Source organism: Phasianus colchicus, chromosome 17 (genome assembly GCF_987193195.1).
Source record: "Phasianus colchicus chromosome 17, bPhaCol1.hap1.1, whole genome shotgun sequence".
Classification (NCBI taxonomy): Eukaryota; Metazoa; Chordata; class Aves; order Galliformes; family Phasianidae; genus Phasianus; species Phasianus colchicus.
In genome coordinates this window covers 6043263-6063740 of record NC_143452.1, presented here as the reverse complement: position 1 = coordinate 6063740, position 20478 = coordinate 6043263, and the positions used below count along the sequence as shown (strand labels likewise).

Here is a 20478-nt window from a genome sequence, read left to right as displayed (position 1 = left end):
AGGTCAGTTTCTGTGTGTGATATCTGAGTTCTCACTCATGTTTGTGCAAATCCCTGACATTCTCAGGCTTGAGCCACACTGGTTTAATATAAGTAGTTTTCAGAATCAGTTAACCAAACATATGTTTCTGTGCGATCATGTTTAGTTTGGTTTAATCAGTATTGAATCAGTACCTCTTTCCAGTTAAAGTGTGGTTTGGATTTATAACTGAAATGAAGTTCAGTTCTCATTTAGTGTACAGCAGTTTAACTCTTCCTGGCCCAAATGAAGCAGCTCAGCATGAAACATCATTTAAAAGTAAGAAATCATCACTTGATGGAAGCAGGCCAATAACTTAAACTTTACACTCAATTTTCCTTTTGCATTCCAGAGCTCATGTACCATTTTCAGTGTCACTGGGATCTTCTTTGTAATCGTCAAATAGGCCAAATTGCTAAAAGCAAACTGGTGTGCTCCTATCGTGGCAGTTTTGTGCCTGAAAGTAAGAAATAGAAGCCAAAAGGCAGAAAGCTGTACTCTTGAGTTACTCTCCTGGTTTCAGCTGTGCCTGTGTATATACACTGGAAATAAATGCTGAAGACTGTTCAGTGAGTTATGCTGAGGAAACTCAAGCTAATAGGTCCTTGCAAGTACCTTAAGAATGTTGGTTGCAGTAGGAAGAAAGAATTCTACAGATGTCTGCACTGGAAAAACAAGGGTTAAGGTATAGTCAGCACTTCCCAGTGAGAGTAGTTTAGTTATGACTTCTTTCAGGAATGTGTGAAAAAGGCCTTATTGAGAAATGGAAGTTATAGAAGAGAAACAAAGATGTTGTGCAAGCTGTCTGAGCTGTGTGGCGATAGCAAGATGAGAAGAGAGATGGCACAATGCAGTTTTTGCTGCTCACTCTGAGTGCAAACAGTTCCCGTGCTAAGTAAGCTCTATTTCACGTAAATGAAAAGTTAGAATTCAGAACTTTTTGTATTAGCTTTGATTGCTTTGGTTAAACTGTGGGATTTGGTTTAGCTGACACTGCTGCAGTTTTTCTTCCATGATGGCTCTACTGGCTCAGCTCTCATGGGACAGATGAAGCATATGCCAGCCAAAGGAGTTCTGCTACCTTCTGTGCATGATTAGCTAAACTGAAAAAAACTCCCACTAGTCTGTCAGCATAACTGTACCTGTATTATTATACCTGTAGTATTTAGAGAAATGTGCCTAGGTTGTTAACCTTATCTTTATTTGTGCAAATCATTATTGCAGACAGTTTTATTTCTCTTTATTGACTGTTTGACCTCCGCGTTTGCAGAAAATACAGAAATCATCTGGAAGTCTAATTCAGTTCTTCATTGTGTTATTGACCTTCTAAGATTTGTGCTATGTAACAAACTGTATCACCTTTTGAATGTGATTCAGCCTAACATCAATTACACGGGGCATTATTTTGAGTAGAGTTTTAAACCAAACTTTGTTTTCTTAGCTATCTTTTAAGAATGTCTGTTGAGAAAGTGTCAGCAGCCCATATTATTTGTGATACCTACAGCTTTGTTGTAGGAAGGAATTGCATTTGACAGTTGACTGTAAACTCTCTTAAAAATCCTAGATATGTGTTCAGTCCATATAACTTCAGTTTCCTGATTGAAGCACCTCTTAAGTCAGCAGCATGCATGACCTTACCTGCCTGTACTGTAGGAGAGAAGTCAACTGTGTTATTTTCTGGAGATTTGAATCAATCTCTATATGCATTTTTCCTACTGTACAGACAGAGTAGCATGTGATCAAACTTGGGTACCTCTGTAAAGATGCCCGAATGCACTCAGGATTAGTACAGGCAATGGAAAGATGATGTACTACCTGAGGCAGGAAACTGGAAGGAGCTTGGATTCTTGACTAGCCTGTCCTGCTAAGTGAGAGTCTTTACAGACATGTGGCAGTGGATTAAAATCAGATGTGATGTTACCTCATCAAGCCATCTGCCAGCTCCTCTGGTGAGCATTGTTGCTTCTAGTAGAGACATGAGTCACTTCTGAATGAGCATCTGAAGTACCTGTTTTCAGCCCAATTAATATGATTGGCTGAAAATTAGAGCAGGTCCAGGACGTGTGCCACAGGCAGGATAGATGACTGACAGTGATAACTGCCTGAAATAGAATGGCTAAGCTGACATAAGTGTTATCCAGTCTTTAGTCTGTGAACACTTTTGTGCATCTCTCTCACACAAGAATAAGTGGATGAGGTTAATATCATCTTTCATTTTGGGAAAGGAGATACGAAGTATTATGCATGTAAAGTATTATTTAAATATGTTAATTTTCATAAGAGATTTCAGGTGAGGTCTTCCAGTGAGTTCTGGTGGCTTGGCAACCCAATACAACTCAGCCCATCACTAAGTGAGACCTGGAAGGAAAGATGACATTCAGGAAGGAAGGGATTATTTCCCAGCAGTTAGATTTGACTTTCTGTTGGGAGCTGTGAAAAACACAAACACCCTTTAAGGTGGCATTAATGATAAAGCAGCATTACTTTTTTCCTTCCGTTGTTCCTGTCCAGTATAACTGCTTTGCTGAAGGTGAAGCACTTGTCTGGCTGTGCAACAAGTGGGGCTACAGAAAGAAACTACTCAGGAAAAAGGTTTTTTGTTTTTTTTTTTTAACAGATTTTATTCCTCAACAGTTTTGTGTGTAGCTACAAAAAAAGTTTGTGCTAGCATGAGTGAGTAGGGAATTGACTGCATGGGAATGACTTTGTGGAGGTTTCAGTTGTTTGTTGTTCAGTGATGACTTGTGACCCCTAGGATTGTGTCTAACATCTTGTTTTGTTAAACATGTTAAAAGCTTAAGGAAAAAAAAAACCAAAACATGTTAAACAGAATCTATCGAATTTTCATTTGTATTTTGTCAGGATTGTTTGCTGATCAGTGATTTTCCATTGCATCTGATGGTATTTTTTGTTTTACATCAGTAGTTTGTAATTGAGCTAAGCTTTCCATATCTATTAGAAATGCTCTTTTTTTTTTTTACTGGGATATTTCTGATGAGCTTGTCAGTGCTTGTTGTTTTATTTTTATAAAGTGTGTTAACAAAATGTAGCATCACTGTGAGAGTGAAACAGACTTGAGGATCAACAGCAGATTGGTGAAACTGGCTCTCAGTTTCTTCTCTGTCTCTTTTTAAGAATGTTTGCAGCTCATAGCACTCACCAGGACTGCTTAAGTTTGCTGCTGTGTTGGTTTAAGCTGCTTGATGAGCTTACACTAAGATACCAAATGATGATTTAAAGCAGTTGAGACATGGGCACATGTTTCCTTATGCCATCTTTGTTGCCTGGAGTGAAAAATTTGAGTCCAGAGCGATGCTGTGACTTAATTAACTGCTCTAGTCTTTTGCTTGGTGAATGTGAGAGCTCTCCGTGTAAGAGGCACTGAAAAGTTATGTCACTTTCTCTTTTTATTCTATTTAGCTGACAAATGTTAAGAAATGAGTGAGAGTCTTGTCTTTTTTTCTATTTTTCTTTTTATTTCAATAGATACATTTAAATATGGGAAATAGGAAGAAAGTCTGACCTCATCTTTTGCCATGTTTATGCTTCTGTTGCTTATTTTCCTAAATTACATCAGTGAAATCATAATTGTTTTTCTTTTTGAGAGGAATTGAGGAAATAAGTATGGAAATAAGTATGGATTTCTGCTAAACTACAGAATGTAATTGTTATTACACTTTAAAAAAGAAAAATATTTAGAATGAGATGAGTGACCAGAATTCCAGGGGAAAAGAAACAAATGTTTAATGTAACCTAAAATAACATATATTGAAATTTCATTTGACAGTGGCATTGTTTGTGCTTCCAGTTTTGTATGTGATTGCATAATGGACAATTGAGAAACTGTTCACTGAGGGAATGTGTATGATAAAGCACAACGCTGGTTGAACATTTTTCACTGATGTGTACTCTCTAACAGGTTTGTTTGTATCTGACGTAGATCCTGGCTCTGCCGAACGCACTGCACAAAAAAGGAAGTTTCCCAGCCCTCCACATTCCTCTAATGGCCACTCACCCCAAGATGCATCAACAAGTCCCATAAAAAAGAAAAAGAAACCTGGTCTATTGAACAGTAATAATAAAGAACAGGTAAGAGAAGTCCTGGTCTTGTTATGCTAGACCAATGAAAGATGGATGTAGAGACAGCTGAACAGGAGCCCCCTCCTCTCTAGGAAGCTTCATTTTTGTACTAGAAAGTAAATATTCACTGAGGGTGCATTGGGAGTAGGAGTTGGCATTCTAAGATAGATTTGGGTGCTTAGAATTTTTTTTTAAGATCTATATTTTTAGTATGAGAGCATGCTTTTTGTTGTTAAAACTATCAGGACAGTAAATAAAATTAAAACGAAATATAGAGGGATGTGATGTCCTAGGTTAAGAAAGATACCATAATATTACAGGGATGCCCAGACTGGGAATCTGTCATCTGTTCCCAGTCTTCCTGCCAATTGCTAACAAAAGTCCTGCTGCTCCCATGATACTACACAGATTCTCTCCCCTTCCTTTAAAATGATGAGCAGTAAATATTGCTACCAAAGTTGATGAATCAAAGGATTATACTGGCAGTATTTTTCAGTCTTCATGTTTGAAATGTCATTTTCAGTGACTCCTGAATACTGAATTTATAGCATTTGTTGTAGCTTGTGAAAGAACTTGACTCCAGAAGACTGACAATTTCAGAGTCTTTGTATGATGCAAATGAAGAAATTGTATGAATTACATTGAATACCAAATGCCTTAAAGCAGCCCTATCATCCTGGAGGAGGTTACATGAAAGCAATCTTTAGCTCCACTGAAATGATTTCTCATCTAGTTTGCAGATGAAGTGACTATGTTTTGTTCAGTGTGCTTTTGTGTGTTAATGTGTCTTACCACTATCTTATAAACAGAGGATTAAGTTGTGTGCATTTGAAGCTTTTTTTCCCCTCATGTAATAGCACCTGCATTAAACATCATCCTGGTACAATTGTACTGGTTTAGAAAGAAAATGAAATTCCTAATCACTGCAGTTTATTCTGGAACAGATACCTTGAATAAATAAGGCCAAAGAATGGTCTTTCAGTGCTAAACGTATTTTATTTAGATTACTGGGGAGGTCTAGTAACAACATGCATAGGCACTGCTGATGTAGTTTAATGTTGTCAGTTTGGCTTTTTCTGAGTTCACTGTGGGCTCTTAGAATTCCTACTCATCTCGGACATTTGCAAGGGAGGTGATGTTGTTGTGCTGCAGTTTGGGTTTCTAACTGTGCATTGTAGAGATAATGGTACGGACAGCGAGGCTGAATCTTAGAAGATTCCTTTCCACTGTTCCTTCATGCATCTAAAAATACACTGTGAAAAAATAATTATAGTTGTTGAACTCAATATATCCGTTTCCCTCGGTAAATTGTTTTCTGTTTTCCAGGTATTTCAAACCTGAAATACTACAGGATAGAAAAGTTGTGTAACTAAACAAGAAAAGCAAACTAGGCATATTGCTTAGCTGTACTTGTTATAAGTTAGAAAGGGAATATCATTTGTTTGGGGTTTTTTTGTTTTTTTTTTTATTTGTTTTTTGCTTTTGTAAGTTGCTCTTAATTTAATACTGTCCTTCTTGCCAAATTTGAAATGGACATACCTGAAGGTGATTGTTTCTATCACGTGTACCAAACTGCTCTATATAATAGCAGTTAATGTTAAAGATCCTTTAACTGCTGAAGAGATGTAAGCTAAACACACAGTTACTTGTTTTGCTCCTAGTTTAGGTTTCAAGTATAACGTAGCTGTTAGCTGTGATTCTGCTTGGCTGATAAATCCATTTTGAGGTCTGACAACATCAGTGGAGCCTCCAGATTAATATTCTTCACCACTGAGTGTTTGGTAGTGCTGGTGTGTATCAAGATACCATCACTAAAGCTATCATTGCACAGTGCCTTGTACTAAGATGCTACGGATGTGCAGAATGGTGCCGACAGGTATTCAAAGTATTGAAATACAACAAATTATGGAGATGTAGAGTATAGCTAAAAGAGGTTAAAAAAAAAAAAATCAGGAACGTACAACACTTGGTCAGCTATGATATATTTGAAGTAGCAGCTTTTTTCCTACCTAGCTTCAAATTTAAACTGGCTAGAAATAGTAACCTTTTTCTTGCCTAAAAAGCACTACAAATACTGTTGTTTTTCCTTCAGTTTTATACATATCTTACTAACATTACTGAAACTGTAAGAGCAAGCTGCCACTTGAGCTTGAACTGACTTTTGAAACTGTTTGGAGAACAAAGCTTTTCTTTCATGACTGTTAACATTTAAACTCTTAAAACATGTTGCTCTGATTAGAACAAGTGAAAGGCCCCTTTGATGTCGCTCAGGGGTTTGTTTTCTGTCATTTAGTTCTGTTGTTTGGGTCTTTTTTGAATCTCATTCCTAACTTCTTTCTTTCCTGGCCCTCAGCCTTAGCTCAGACAAAACAAGGTGATATGTATCTGAAAGATAAAACATCCTCAGTCAGAGAATTAATTCCTTCCATGTTCTAGCAAAAAAGGACTATTTTATTTAGATACAATAAGCTCATTTCTCTGTAATTGTTTACAGATTTTAAATTTTTTTTTAAACAGGAAGTCAGTGTGGATGCGCTGCCCATAGCTGCATCTCCAACTACCAAGACTTCAGTTTCAGAATCTCTGAGTATTGAGATTTTGGTCTTAAGCTGTGGTGCATGTAACCACAAACAAAACACACTTCTGCTGTCAATCGTAACTTTCTCTTTTTCGCTCTGGGTTTACATGTGCACTTCTATCCTGACTTGAATGATAGGCATAGTAATACATTTGAAATGTAGGTAAAGCCTTTCCCTGCCCCCAAGAGCGCATAGAACCTTCCTTGTGGAGGTCTGGTTGTATTATATGTTTAAATGTATATACAGAGAAAGTACAGAAAATAATGCTCAGTCCATTTGTGTACTATCTTTTTAGTAGCTGCAATGTGTGTAGAAGAGGAAATGAAAACTGCTAAAACAGACAGAAATTCAAGTGGAACTTTAGGTAGCAGAATGCTTTTGAAATTGCAGTAAAATTTTATGGATAATATTCTTTCTTTGCATGAAATATTATACAGTAATTGATTACTAGAAGTAATGTATCTTCCAGTGTATCTTTTGAGGTATTATATCTCCAGCTGGATTGTCAGAGAATACTTCTGTATCACCTAACTTTGTCACTGAAGGCCTTCTATTCATGAAGATAATTAGACCTTGTCCTTTGTTACTTTATAAATCTAGAAAGATCACAGTCTGAGCTGATGGTGGTTTGTGGTTTATAATGTATGTCCTATGTGACCAGTTTTGTACAGGGTGCTGCAGAGGTACCCAGCTTTTGCATATTGTTCCACTGCTTTAGCAGTCAGGCAGGCATGTGACAGCTCAAGGGCCTAAGAAGTTGTGAAGCTCTGTATGATGTAGGAAGTGCACACAATTACCTGAGAACCAAGGTGGTTCTGCAAACTATAAGCAACTGGTTGGGTTGTTACAAACAAATAGCTTTATATCAAACAAGAAGTCACAGCGAATAAACAGCATAAAATTTGTGATTATTTATCTCCATCCCCTCCTCCTCCAATTAATACCAAACGGAAAACTTAAGTTCCCTTATTATAAATAAATATAACTCAGTTTTCCAATAATTATTTGCTTCTCTTCATATCCAGTCCAGGAAACATTGGGTATCTGTTGTCCAATTTTGGCTCTCCCAGACTCTCTGTTCCCATGTTCTGGTGTCATCTGTGTCACCTTTAAGCAGTTTGAGGCACAAGTGAAAGAGCAGTCCGTGTAGTTTATGAAGTTAACGTTATTTTCTAGTGCAGACAAACCAGTGGAGATTGTGTCTTAAATTCTGATATGTGTGTAAATGGTGGATTAAATTTTTCCCCAGGTTCATGCTCCTGGGGTCACCTTGTTAAAGTTGTAAATCTGCTTCTGTGCCATCCTACTTTTTTTTTGGTTTATCAGTTAAAATCAGCATGAATTCTGGTTCTGAAAACTTGTGACTTACTGTAATTTAGGACAGGTTTACGTGGTGCTCAGCTACTTGTTTCAGGACTGATTAATTTCTTCAGTTGTGCCAGTTTAGCCACCACTACATCCCCCATGGGATTCTGAGTTTGAGGATGTTGGATTGCACGACTTGCATTTGATGTCCTCATTTGCCACAAAAATTTATTTTGAGTGCTGAGTATAATATGCATCATTTGGCATCTGAATATGAAATGAATCTCTTCATGAATGGTTTTGTGCAATAAATAAGATATTGTGCTTACATAAATGTTAATCAAACTCTGTAGATTGCTGTTTGATTTATATATAATGATATTTATTGCTATGAATGTTATTTTTTATGAAATGCAAATTTGTTTTGAAACCAAACCTGTTTTTCTTGCCTACATTTCAGTCAGAACTAAGACATGGTCCGTTTTACTATATGAAGCAGCCACTCACCACAGACCCTGTTGATGTTGTACCACAGGATGGACGGAATGATTTCTATTGCTGGGTTTGTCATCGGGAAGGCCAAGTCCTCTGCTGTGAACTCTGCCCTCGGGTTTATCATGCTAAGTGTCTGAAACTGACAGCGGAACCAGAGGGGGATTGGTTTTGCCCAGAATGTGAGGTTAGTTTGATACAAGGAGTGGATTTCTTCTGCAAATGAGTGATACAAGCAGCTTTTTTTACATTCCAGGATGTTTCTGTTCTATTCTTATATTGCCTCTTGATACCAGAAAAAGTTGTGTGAAAAGGGAGCATCTTTTGCTGCTTCCTTACTTTTTCTCTGTGCGTTCACCTGGACTCTATTGGCCGTGACTCTTCAACTTCTTACCATCTCTAGGGAAGGCCAACACATTTTGAAGAGTGATCCCTACATCTTACCTTTAACTCTGAAAACATTTCACAGTTTTGTCTAGTTTACTTCATGCTGCTGCTTGTGGGCTGATCAGCTCTGCAGAGTGCTCAGAAGATGTGCAGGGTCTACATAAATAAGAGGATATTATTAGTACTATATGTTTCTGCAGGTCTGAGGAAGAATTTAGCTATTCCTCTCCAACAATTTCTGGAGAGAGAATAATTAGCATCATAGTATCTACAATGAAAGTAAATTGGTTTATCAGATGGCTTTTTTTTTTTTTTTTGGCTGCGTATTGCATTATTTAGAGCCCAGATGACTTATTTCCTCATTCATGTTGCTGTGAATTTGCACTGTACTGGGAATTGTATATATTCCAACATCGTCTTATTTGGGTGATCTAAAAGATGAATGTAGTTTCTAGACTTTTCCCTTTTTATATATTCATTTACTTATTTAGGCTAACATATCCAGAATTCAACAAGTTTCTGAAGTATTAATGCTGCTTCATCAAAAATATTTTGTTTCTTAGGAAGTAGTTGTTATCTTCTGTCCAAATGCTGGGATTTTTTACTGGAGAAGAATTCACCTAGAAATGTTTGCTGACAATATTTTTTTCATCCTAATTTTTAGAAAATCACAGTTGCAGAATGCATAGAAACACAGAGTAAAGCTATGACAATGCTCACCACTGAACAACTATCATATTTGCTCAAGTTTGCACTACAGAAAATGAAACAGCCAGGGGTAAGGAAGATTTTTTTTAGTGCTTGTTTTGTATGTTTGTCATAATATTGGGTTTTGCTTCCTTTTGTTGAGCTGAGTCTAGCTTATTTTATCAGATTTTCTGCTGTCTACCACCTGTATATTACAAACTGCTTAGTTCAGAGTGTGCATGCTGTTCTGGAATGCATACAAAACAACAAAACACAGTTCTTTGATGCAACTGCTGGAGATAGTTTCAGTAAATGTAGTGAAGATACAGCATAGCTTTCCAATAGGAATTTGTTTTCTCACTCACTGAAAGTGAACAATGCTGTGCCTTTTCTGAGGTGCAAGGGAAATGACAACGTGTGGTTTCTTACCAACCCAGGTATGTGGGCAAGGCTCTAGGTACAGGTAATGTTAAGTAATTGATTATAACCCTTGAAAAACCTCTCTTTCTTCTGTTAGTAGGAATTGTTCTCGCCACAAAAATTAGTTGTATCGAATACTTGTAAAACACTGAATTTCTTCTCAGTGCAGTGACAACCTGGGCCATCAACATGCGTACTGTAGGAATCTGCCATCCTATGAACTTTTATCATGGAGGGAAAATGCTGTTTCCTCTAACTTTTACCAATCTCCACATGTCTGTCTTAGACTTAACTCTCAAAATCATCATTGCCTCCTGGAAGTTTCGCACATTCCAGTTCCTCATTCTTTCTTCTGAATTTCTGATTGCTCTTTTTTCACTATGCAAGTGAAACTTTGACTAGTTTTCACATGTGGGAAGAAAAAAATTGTAGTAAGATGTTTTAATGGATTGCCATGGCTTATCTGAACTCCTGTTGCTATCTTGTCCCTGTAAATAAATTAAAGGAATCTCTGTGCTTGCAAACATACAGTAAAATATATTGGAAAAACCACATGTATGGAAGGAATCATGGGTTATTTACAGCTCTGGTGTCTTCATGATAAATATTTTAGCAGAAAAATAGTGACAGTTTCTGGGAAGGTTACTCTTTAGTATTGATAAACTTCAGCTCTTGGAATGTTTTAACTCTGGAGTGGTTAATAGTCTCCTTTTAGAAGGAATCATTAGAAGCTTTAAATGCTGCTTTTCTGAAGCAAAGTATCAGTGTTTGTTTATATTGAGTTGACAAAATGTTTTGAACACGCAGCTTGAAACGCAGTGTTTAATGAACATTATGGGGATATTTTGCCCTTTAGACACTTACCTGCTGTTGTTGTGTCTGACAGCTTTAAGGGAACTGCAGCCCTTCAACAACAGCAGATAAAGTGCAGAGTCCCACTGATGGAAGTTTGAATTTATCTGCAAGTCACCATTGCTCTGAAAGTTCCAAGACTGATAAAATTATCTCTAATTCTAGATAATGGGAGTATTTGTTCTCCTAAAAATTATTTGCTGAGCCTCAGCTAATACTCTGCTTGAAGAAGAACTACTGTAAATAAGAACGGTCCATTTTACAAAACCCCAAAGGCTTGTAATTCATTATTTCCAATATATGGAAAATCAGTTATGTGAGTGAGGGCATTTATTTCCTCATTTGCCAGTACTGCATTACTTCACAAATTTTTGCTATTACTTTTAAGTAATTTTCTCTGATACCACAGTTGAAAGTAGTATTAGAAAAAGAGTGACTATTGAGTTGTTGATAAGACTGTTCAGTATTAAGAAGCAGTGTGATTTGTTTTCTCCTAACAGACAGAGCCATTTCAAAAGCCAGTTTCACTGGATCAACACCCAGATTATGCAGAGTATATCTTTCATCCAATGGACCTTTGTACATTAGAGAAGGTTTGTATGAGGCAAAGGTCCTTTGAGTTTGATTGCTGTGGTTAAGCTTTCTGGGTTGTTTGATGGGAGGGAGAGAGATTGCTTGAAATTAAGTGTTTTGATTACAGTTTTGTTATTGGAAAAACAACTGAAAGTGCCACTGAATGTGTCTGTTATGTAGTCTGAGCTAATAGCAAATGCTCAGGAAAAGCAGTATAAAAAAGACAACTTTACCCTGATGAGTTCCTTCTGTGTAAATCCATATAATTCTGGGAATCATCCTGTGGGGAGACTTCATTAGTAAAATTTTACATTTGATCACCATGTTTGTTAGCTATTAATGGATTGCTGGTACACTGATTCACCTTGGGACCATCTGAGTGTATGACCAGAGGTCATTCCAGGCTCATCTGCTGATCAAATATTAGAATGTACAGAAATAGCAAATACGAGAACATTCACTGCACCTGAGATGTGGGAGAAGAAGAAAATGGTAAAGAAGTGGATTACAGGAGTTTGATTGTCAGTTCAGTAATAAGTTAAATGTTTCAAATTACAAAGTTCTTCATTCTCTGTTGCTTTAATAATAGTGTAGCAGTGCAGAGCTTTGTTGTGGTAATGTCTAGTGAGGAGTCCTTATTCTCTGGGCTCTGGGAGCAGAGGTCAATGTCTTTGTGGCATAAAAGTATAACAAATCCATGTCACTGATTTGATCTAACTGAATTACTTCACCAGGTGATAGGCTGGAATATCAAGAACTGGCCTATGGGGTATAGTAAATATATTTTTTTTCTGGGTCTTGTAAAAAAAAATTTAGAAATTAAAATGCCAGTGGGCAAAATCAAGGACTCAGTTTTCTGTAGGGACCTCAAGTGGAATACTGCCTCAGGATTGACAAGGTGGTTACTGGTGCTCCTCTGCAGCCCTTTGGAATTATTGAAGATGTTGATCTAAATAGTTCATTGTTGAGAATTGATTTAGACATTTCATAAATATTTAGGGCAATCAAAAAACACCTTGAACTTGGAAGGTGCTGAAGTATTTAGAATTAGTTGTAATGTAAGGTTTTTGTTTTAATAATTGTGTGACTGACAGACAGCAGTGTTTATGAAGATGTGCGTTTTTGCTCATATCTGTTTTCTGATTTTTAAATGTTTCTTTCCAGAATGTTAAAAAGAAAATGTACGGTTGCACTGAAGCATTTTTGGCTGATGCCAAATGGATTTTGCACAACTGCATTATTTACAATGGGGGTAAGCACAGATATATATACTTCTTTGAATATGAAGCTTCAGATCAGATTAAGCGATGGAGAAATTTGTACGCTGCTGCTTGACAAATGGTGAAAGTATCTTCCTGCTAAATGCTGTAGTTCTAAACGTGACTTATTTAAAAAAAAAAAAAAAAAAGACCTACATTTACACTTAGGACCAAATACTGTCTATGCTGTCTCTTGCTCAGTAGGAGACCTACCTGAGGAAATGTCCATTACTGAATGGTGTGTCGGTGGTGGGCAGGCTGCAACAGATACAAAAAGGGAACTCATGAAGATCTTTTACTGTGCTATTTTTGCTGGGAAGAGCCTGCCTACTGCTTCTGTTTAGTTTATACCTGTTTTGCATTGTCTTTTCAGATGTTCTATGTTGTCTTCAACATAAACTTTTTATAACTAAAACCTGTTGATTTTATCATCATTTTATACTAACAGTTTTCTTGGTTAGAGCATTTTTCTTATTGTCTTTTCAGGAAATCACAAATTGACACAAACAGCAAAAGTCATCATCAAAATCTGTGAGCATGAGGTATGTGTACCCCAGTTAATTTGATTGTTCTATCTGTATATTTGAAATATTCCATCGTTTGTATTTGTGATTGAAATAATGTTTCCTAATGTGTGCTTTACAAACTGTAACTTGTGTAGGCTTTCTTATGTTTGGGGATGCATATTCATGGCTTATAGAAGGATTTTGACAAGGGCATTGCTAATAATATTTTCATTAGGATATTCACTATATGTGATTAAGATTTCAGTGATGGGAGAGAAGATGCATGGGATCTGCACAAGGACACCTGTCTTCTAAATGAATGCTTGGAGGTGGAAAAAGAAACAGATGTTCTGATTTGTAGACATATTTGAGGTGGTTTGTTTGATGTCACAGTATGAAAGCCCTGTGAATAAATGCAAGAACGACTGCCTGCATTTTAGTTGATTGTTTGAACTGATTTTATTTCACTGAGAATTCATAATGCTAATATTACAAAAATTTATTCTAAATGCAGTGTTTTTGAACAGTATTTCATTGATATAAATTATCTGATAATCTGATACTCTATATTTATGTAGAGTGCTTTTCCCACTCCTCTGCTGATGCAGCAATATCCATAATTCTAGTAAGTTTTGAGAATGTATCCATTGTTTAGAGAAAGAAAATTGTGTATGACCTGATTCTGACTTCCTAATTGGCTTATATAATCTGAAAAAAAGAGAACAAAATATTTTCTTTTTTGTTCTCCCTAAATTATTTTGGAATTAAGTGTTCAGCTGAGGTTAATTTTTTGCCTCAGAAACAAATGATGGTCAGTAATTCTCTATCACTGTAATAAATGCAACACTAGAGACAGAATGTATTTTCATGACATGAGCAGTGTATGATCTGAAGAGGGGCTTAAAAATGTCTTGTTTAACTGGAAAGCATAATTCACAGGGGTAGAAAATAAGGTTTTCTTTCAAAGCAGTGTTGAATTCGTGGCAATAAAAGGTTGATTTATGACCACAGATTTGTGGGAAATATGATGTTATTAAATTATATTACAGTATTTACTAATCACACCATGAACTGTGATAAGTTATTGAATAATTGTTTTCCTTTTCTTTTCAGATGAATGAAATTGAAGTATGTCCGGAATGTTACTTAGCTGCTTGCCAAAAACGAGAGAATTGGTTTTGTGAGCCTTGTGTAAGTTAAGGATGATGATAGTCTAGCGAGTGCATTAAAGTAAAGGCTCTCATTTGTCTCCTCTTGTCCTCCTGTTGTTTTCTACCTGTGGTAGTTACTGAGAGGCTAGCAAATTAAGGAGAACTGTTGTAATTTAACAAAGTGACTTGTAGTTATGTGTCATGCTCATCATGCTCTTTGTGGAATCAGAAGACCATCTCAAGCTGTTAGCTGTCTAAAGACTGCATGCTTATGGTGAGAAGTGACTGTAAATCGTGTCAGCAACCAGTTTGCAGTCTCTGCCCTCAAATAAAAGGTGCCCACTGATGGGTCATTTGTGGTACTTGCACTAAGAGTAAAATTTCTGAAATGTGAATGTTTGAAAACTTAGTTCTGAGATTTCAGTATTAAGACTTGACTTTTCTTTATTACCTGTTAATAGGTTGTCTGACTTCTGCTTTTGTTTAGTATTGCACCAAACCCTGAAAGACTTATTGAAGTTCTTAAGTAGAACTGTATAATCTGTCAGGTTCTCTCTTGAGCTTAAGTGGAAATTAGAGAATTTCAGAGGTCAACTGTAGTTTAGGATGTGCTGCATATTGGAGGAGATCAAGAAAAAATTTTAAAAAATAGTAAGTGCAATTAAGATTTGTTCAAATAAGGTAATATTTTTGATTTTTTTTTTTATTTTTACTTTTTTCCTCCTTTGATCTATTAGGTATCAAATATATAGTGAAATGGAATCTTGTATTTGTCCAGGGTCTTGCATGTTATTTAATCTAGGAAATAAATATAATTTTAAAAACTTAATGCTGTGTATCAGATTTTGAAGGTAATACTGCTTGTGTTTTCTTACTGTATGTTCTACCATCTCTCTCTAGAGCAATCCTCACCCTTTGGTCTGGGCTAAACTCAAAGGCTTTCCGTTCTGGCCTGCTAAAGCACTGAGGGATAAAGATGGGCAAGTTGATGCCCGTTTCTTTGGCCAACATGACAGGTGGGAATTTAACCAGAGGTTATTTCTGGTTGTAGTTGAAAAAAAAAGAAAACAAACAAACAAACAAAAACAAAACAAAACAAAAAAAACTTGTTATTTTGTGTTCTCCAAGTTTTGGGATCCCATTTCTTGAATATTGATCTGAATAAGCTATAATAATATTGTAGTATATACATTTTTAATTTCTTACATGATATCTGTGGAGTGTAAGCCATGCATTTGCAAGACTTACACCTATATAACCTCACTGATCATGCAAGTTAATTCATGTGGCAATGAGTTTGTATTGAAAAAAAATAGTGGTAGGGGCAGTACTGGTGTCTGTATTGTCTAAATACAGGGTAGTGAACACAGCATTGTAGGATGTTCTTTGGAACATCTTTTTCTCACTTGCATTTTCATATTTCTCTGCTATGACCAATGGAAAGATTGTTTTGTAATGATCATCTTACAGTTCTATGGACTAGTTTGGCTAAATATATTTTGTCATATTGATCAGTATTTAATCTTCTTTTATGTGTTGCTGGAGGAGAGTAAAATCAGCTAGAAATATCCTAATAGAAGCAATTTACTTATTTACCAAAGCCTGAGCACTGACCTTTTAAAAGAAGGTGAAGATCCTCTGAAATGATCTGAGGTGCACATATCTTTATGATGGAATAAAATCAGAGTTTGGAAAAAAAAATTGTTTAAAACTTTACTGTGTCAATTAACAGTGAAAATGTCTTATCTCTGTCTTTCTGTTTGACTTATAGGGCCTGGGTTCCAATAAATAATTGCTACCTCATGTCTAAAGAAATTCCTTTTTCTGTGAAAAAGACGAAAAGCATCTTCAATAGTGCAATGCAAGAAATGGAGGTTTATGTTGATAACATTCGTAGAAAGTTTGGAGTATTTAATTACGCACCTTTCCGGACACCGTATACTCCCAATAACCAATACCAAATGTTACTAGATCCTACAAACCCAACTGCTGGAACTGCAAAGACAGACAAGCAAGAGAAAATCAAATTGAACTTTGATATGACAGCATCACCGAAGATTCTCATGAGCAAGCCTATGCTGAGCAGCAGCACAGGTCGTAGGATTTCGCTGACAGATATGCCGCGGTCACCAATGAGTACAAACTCATCAGTCCACACCGGATCTGACGTTGAGCAGGATGCAGAGAAAAAGGCAACTTCCAGCCATTTTAGTGCAAGTGAAGAATCCATGGATTTTATTGAGAAAAATACAGGTAAAAAGGGGTGTAAGACTACTTCTGCATATGGTTAATTCACTAGTTAGAATTGCTGTGATTAGGAGACATTTCATTTAAAATTAGATAGCTCTTTCTCAAGGCTTTTCCTTTATTTATTTGCTTTTGATAAGACTTAAAATTTATTGGATATAAACTTTTACTAGTCCTGCCTAGTTAGGTGGAGGTGGTGCTGCACAAAAGAAATGTGGTATCACTTTTTCACCTTCTGTGGAGCAGCACAGATAATGCACACATTTCTTAATCATCTGAATTAGTGGTGAGCACATTTGGAAGAGTGTGTCAGAACCAGCAGAAGTGACTTTGAGATTTAGTTGAATTTTGTTTATCAGATCAGTATTGCAGCTGGAGAAATTGGTGCTAAATAACCACCCTCCCCTCTGCCACCACATCTGTTTGAAGAAGCTTAATGTAAAAAAACAACCAACCAACAAGAGTCGTATGTTACACTTATTCCTTTGTTCTGCAGTGTTTGTGCAGCCCAACAGTTTCTCCAAAACAAGCAGGCAGACATGCATGCCAAGTGGTCAGTAGATGTGATGGCCATTTGGGAATCTTACTCCTCTTAAAAGTTGAGCTGTGAAACCACCTTTGGCTTCAAATTATCTCATGGCAGGATTCTGTACCTCTCGGGGAAATTGTGATAAAGTAACTGTATCAGTCTTAAGTGTTGAGAACACTATTTCAGCAGAGAATAGCATGTCAAAAGGAATAATTCATTTTATACATCAATTATCGCGTGTGCAGTTTTCCTACACAAGGTGTAGCTTACGGATACTGTTTTCTGTCTTAAAATTTAGAGATTTTATTATACATTATTATTTCTTTATAGTAGTAGACATAGTTACCAAAATCACATTAAAGCTGTTCTGTTAGAGAAAGGTAATAGGAGATGACAAATATTATCCTATTATTCTGCATTCTTACCATCATAGCAATTCTGGGGAATTTTCACTTTCCTCACACCTTACTGATCCTGTCTTAGTGCATAGAAATGCCAATTTGACTTAACAGCAGGCAACTGGAATTGATGGAGGTCCCTTCCAAATGAGCTCCTCCACATGCAGGCTGGATGTGGCTCTGGGCAGCCTGATCTGGTGGTTGGCAACCCTGCACTTAGCAGGGGGGTTGAAATTAGATAATTAGATCACTGTGTCCTTTTCAACCCAGGTCATTCTATGATTCAATGTTTCTCTATTTTTTTATATTCTAAACTCATATGTTCCAATTTGCTACTTGGCATTTCTGCCTGTATATTGTCACAAATGCTATTTTTTTTTTTTTTTTTAATTTAGCTGTCCTGTTAATGGAATGTGTGATGTGATTAAAATGGGGATGAAATTACTTTGTTTACTGTAAAAGAAAATTCCAGGTAGGATGACTGCACTGTCTTTAGGCAGGAATGCTTTTATTCAGATGAAATGGATGGTTCTCTTGTGCATTTGGAGTGATATGAAGGAAATAATTTAGAAATAACTTGCAATCTTGTCCTGGGATGTAACAAATGAATTGTAGCTGTCAGACATAGTGTTCAGCTGTGACTTCAGGGTAACTTGTCAGAACATTAAACAGAAGTTTAACGCACAGCGCTTGCTGTCAGAAATCAGAGGTTTACTTCAGGTTATGGCACACAAAAGCTTCCTTTTGTAGACCGACTGTAGACCTGAAGTTTATGTTTGAAATGTGACTTTGTGGATGTTTTGAAGGATCAGAGCACAGACTTTTGCTTAAACTGTGTAAAATTGGAATATCCTATTGCCTTATCTGAGGGATTTTGTCACTGATCTCCAGCTGCACTGACTGAGCTTAATATGATTTCTTTTAATTTTCTATTAACATCTCTAGAAAATGGCTAGACTTTTTTTGTTAATGTTTACCTGCATACATGCAATAAAATAATAGCAATTCAGAGTCTAGAGTTGGTTTAGATTTAAAATAACCAAATCTCAAAAGCTAGAATCTTGAAAACAGAGAGGTTTTGAGGGTAAATGTGTGTTTGGTATAATTAAATTAATCATGGTAGTGTGATTTTCCTTACAATTTCTTCTTTTAATAAACTAAAATCTAAGGGATATTTGAAAGTTAACAGTGGAGGTGTAGAATAATATTTAAATGATTAAACAAAAACCTTTTCTCTGCTTTTATAGGTTGAAAAGCTGTTTTGGCCCAGCAAATATGGCTTGCTTTACTGTGATTATTTTTAAATCCGTCCTTATTAATTTTGTACTTTTTTCAGCTTCTCCTGCACCAACAAGAACAGGTCAAGCAGGGAGCTTGTCAGGCAGTCCCAAACCCTTCTCTCCTCAAGCGTCAACACCAATTTCTGCTAAGCAAGAAAGAACTGCCACTCCAGGGAGCATTCTGAATCTGAATCTTGGTTAGTGTTGACTTTCAAAAGTCCAAGTATGTTATAGCTGAATAAACTACGGGGGTGCCAAAATAATGGGAACAAACTTAGTTCTACATAGATATAAATGGACGAAGAAATGTGGCTTTGTGTAATTGTTGTTTCATCAAATAAGATGTTTCATGTTTTGTAAGTGGAATTGAAAGTTCCTGTTGCTTTTTCTTTTGATCAAAATAAGTAGTTAATGGATGATTTCTTAGCTGAATTGTACAAATAAATGTTTCTAAACAGTAGATAAGTTTCTAAAGCTTGTAATTACATGAACTGCTGATGAAGTTTTCACATGTCTTGTGGTCTTCCAAACTTCATGTCCCTTCTTCACTGACCATCTGTATCAAGGGAGATACTGAGATTAAGAGATGAATTAGGAAAGTACTGCTTTGATAAAGTACTTCTGAAAGCCAAACAGATGTAAATCAATTTCCTCAATCATGTTTTCCTTCTATGAATATTCTGATTCAGTTCTAGCCACATTTTCTATCCACTTGATGTTACGTGGAGTGACAGAATTTTTCCTGGCCTTCACCAAATACTTCAGGAAGGCTTGAGATCAAGTTCTGCATTCTTTTAGACATACTGTACTTTTCAGCGTTAGTCTGTGCTTGTGCACATAACCATGGAATTACTTTTGCTGCACCACAGCTGTTTGTCTTTCTTATCAAAAGTAACAATGCATTTAAAAAAAAACCAAAACACAGAAACATCATACAGGAATTGTTTGAGCCATGGATGGGAGGCATTAGCTTGAACACAGAAAATTTTGAATAAATAGGGTTGAACTGAAAAACCAATGTTATGGCCCATGAGCAGTACTGTAAAAGAACAGCTTCTGTGCTTTCTGGTAGAATATCAATTATTTATTCAACTTTAAGGGAATTTCCTTTCCTAAATATGCTCTTTGATGCTAGGAATGAAAGTGGCAGTCCTTCATTTGATAGTGTCAGCTGCACTAAACATGATTCCATCTACAAAACCTGTGGATTTCAGATATGACTCATGATGTCTTATTTTCAAGCACAGCGTGAAAAGGGATTCCCCTAAAAAACAAAAGTGAAAACATGCAAAACAAAAATTTGTACCTTAAGCAGAGTACTAGAAGGGCTCTTTGATCCTCCTCCAATACAGCAAGGAGAGGAAGGGAAAATAGTGAAAAGGAGCCATCAGTTGTTGCTGGTAGACTGACTAAGGTGAAAAGTGGAAGTGTGAATGACCAAGCTACACACAGATTGCTTGGAAAAATATATATAATACAGGACCTGTCCTTCTGAAATGGAGATAGAAAAGATAGAAAACTTTCATGCAGTAAGGAGTGAAATTCTTAAGATGGATGATAAGAAACAGTAAAGGCTTTAGAGATGAGAATTTGAAGATTTCTCCTCAGGGGGTTTGCCTGCCCTCTGGCTCTATTTTTTTTCTGCAACGTTTACAAGGCAAATTGGAAACTCAGATCTTCTCAGTGAGACCCCCTTGTGGGCTAGACAGATAAAT

General features: G+C 36.4%; 1 protein-coding gene across 9 annotated transcripts in view; it reads left to right on the top strand.

The window, feature by feature from the left end:
- The window catches only part of ZMYND8 (zinc finger MYND-type containing 8), a 56445-nt gene that overhangs the window by 16613 nt on the left and 19354 nt on the right, over window positions 1-20478 (top strand). For 7 of the 9 annotated variants that reach the window (XR_016471952.1, XR_016471953.1, XR_016471955.1 and 4 more), the window contains exons 3-12: window positions 3938-4107; window positions 8443-8661; window positions 9526-9639; window positions 11321-11413; window positions 12558-12645; window positions 13139-13194; window positions 14272-14349; window positions 15210-15325; window positions 16081-16562; window positions 18820-18960. Coding sequence is in view for 5 of the 9 variants with exons in the window: in XM_090152176.1 (XP_090008302.1) it covers window positions 3938-4107; window positions 8443-8661; window positions 9526-9639; window positions 11321-11413; window positions 12558-12645; window positions 13139-13194; window positions 14272-14349; window positions 15210-15325; window positions 16081-16562; window positions 18820-18960 (1557 nt within the window). In the remaining 4 variants the exon portion in view is untranslated. The remainder of the gene's footprint in view (window positions 1-3937; window positions 4108-8442; window positions 8662-9525; window positions 9640-11320; window positions 11414-12557; window positions 12646-13138; window positions 13195-14271; window positions 14350-15209; window positions 15326-16080; window positions 16563-18819; window positions 18961-20478) is intronic. The other 2 variants (XM_090152179.1, XM_090152180.1) reach the window with 2 other exon arrangements.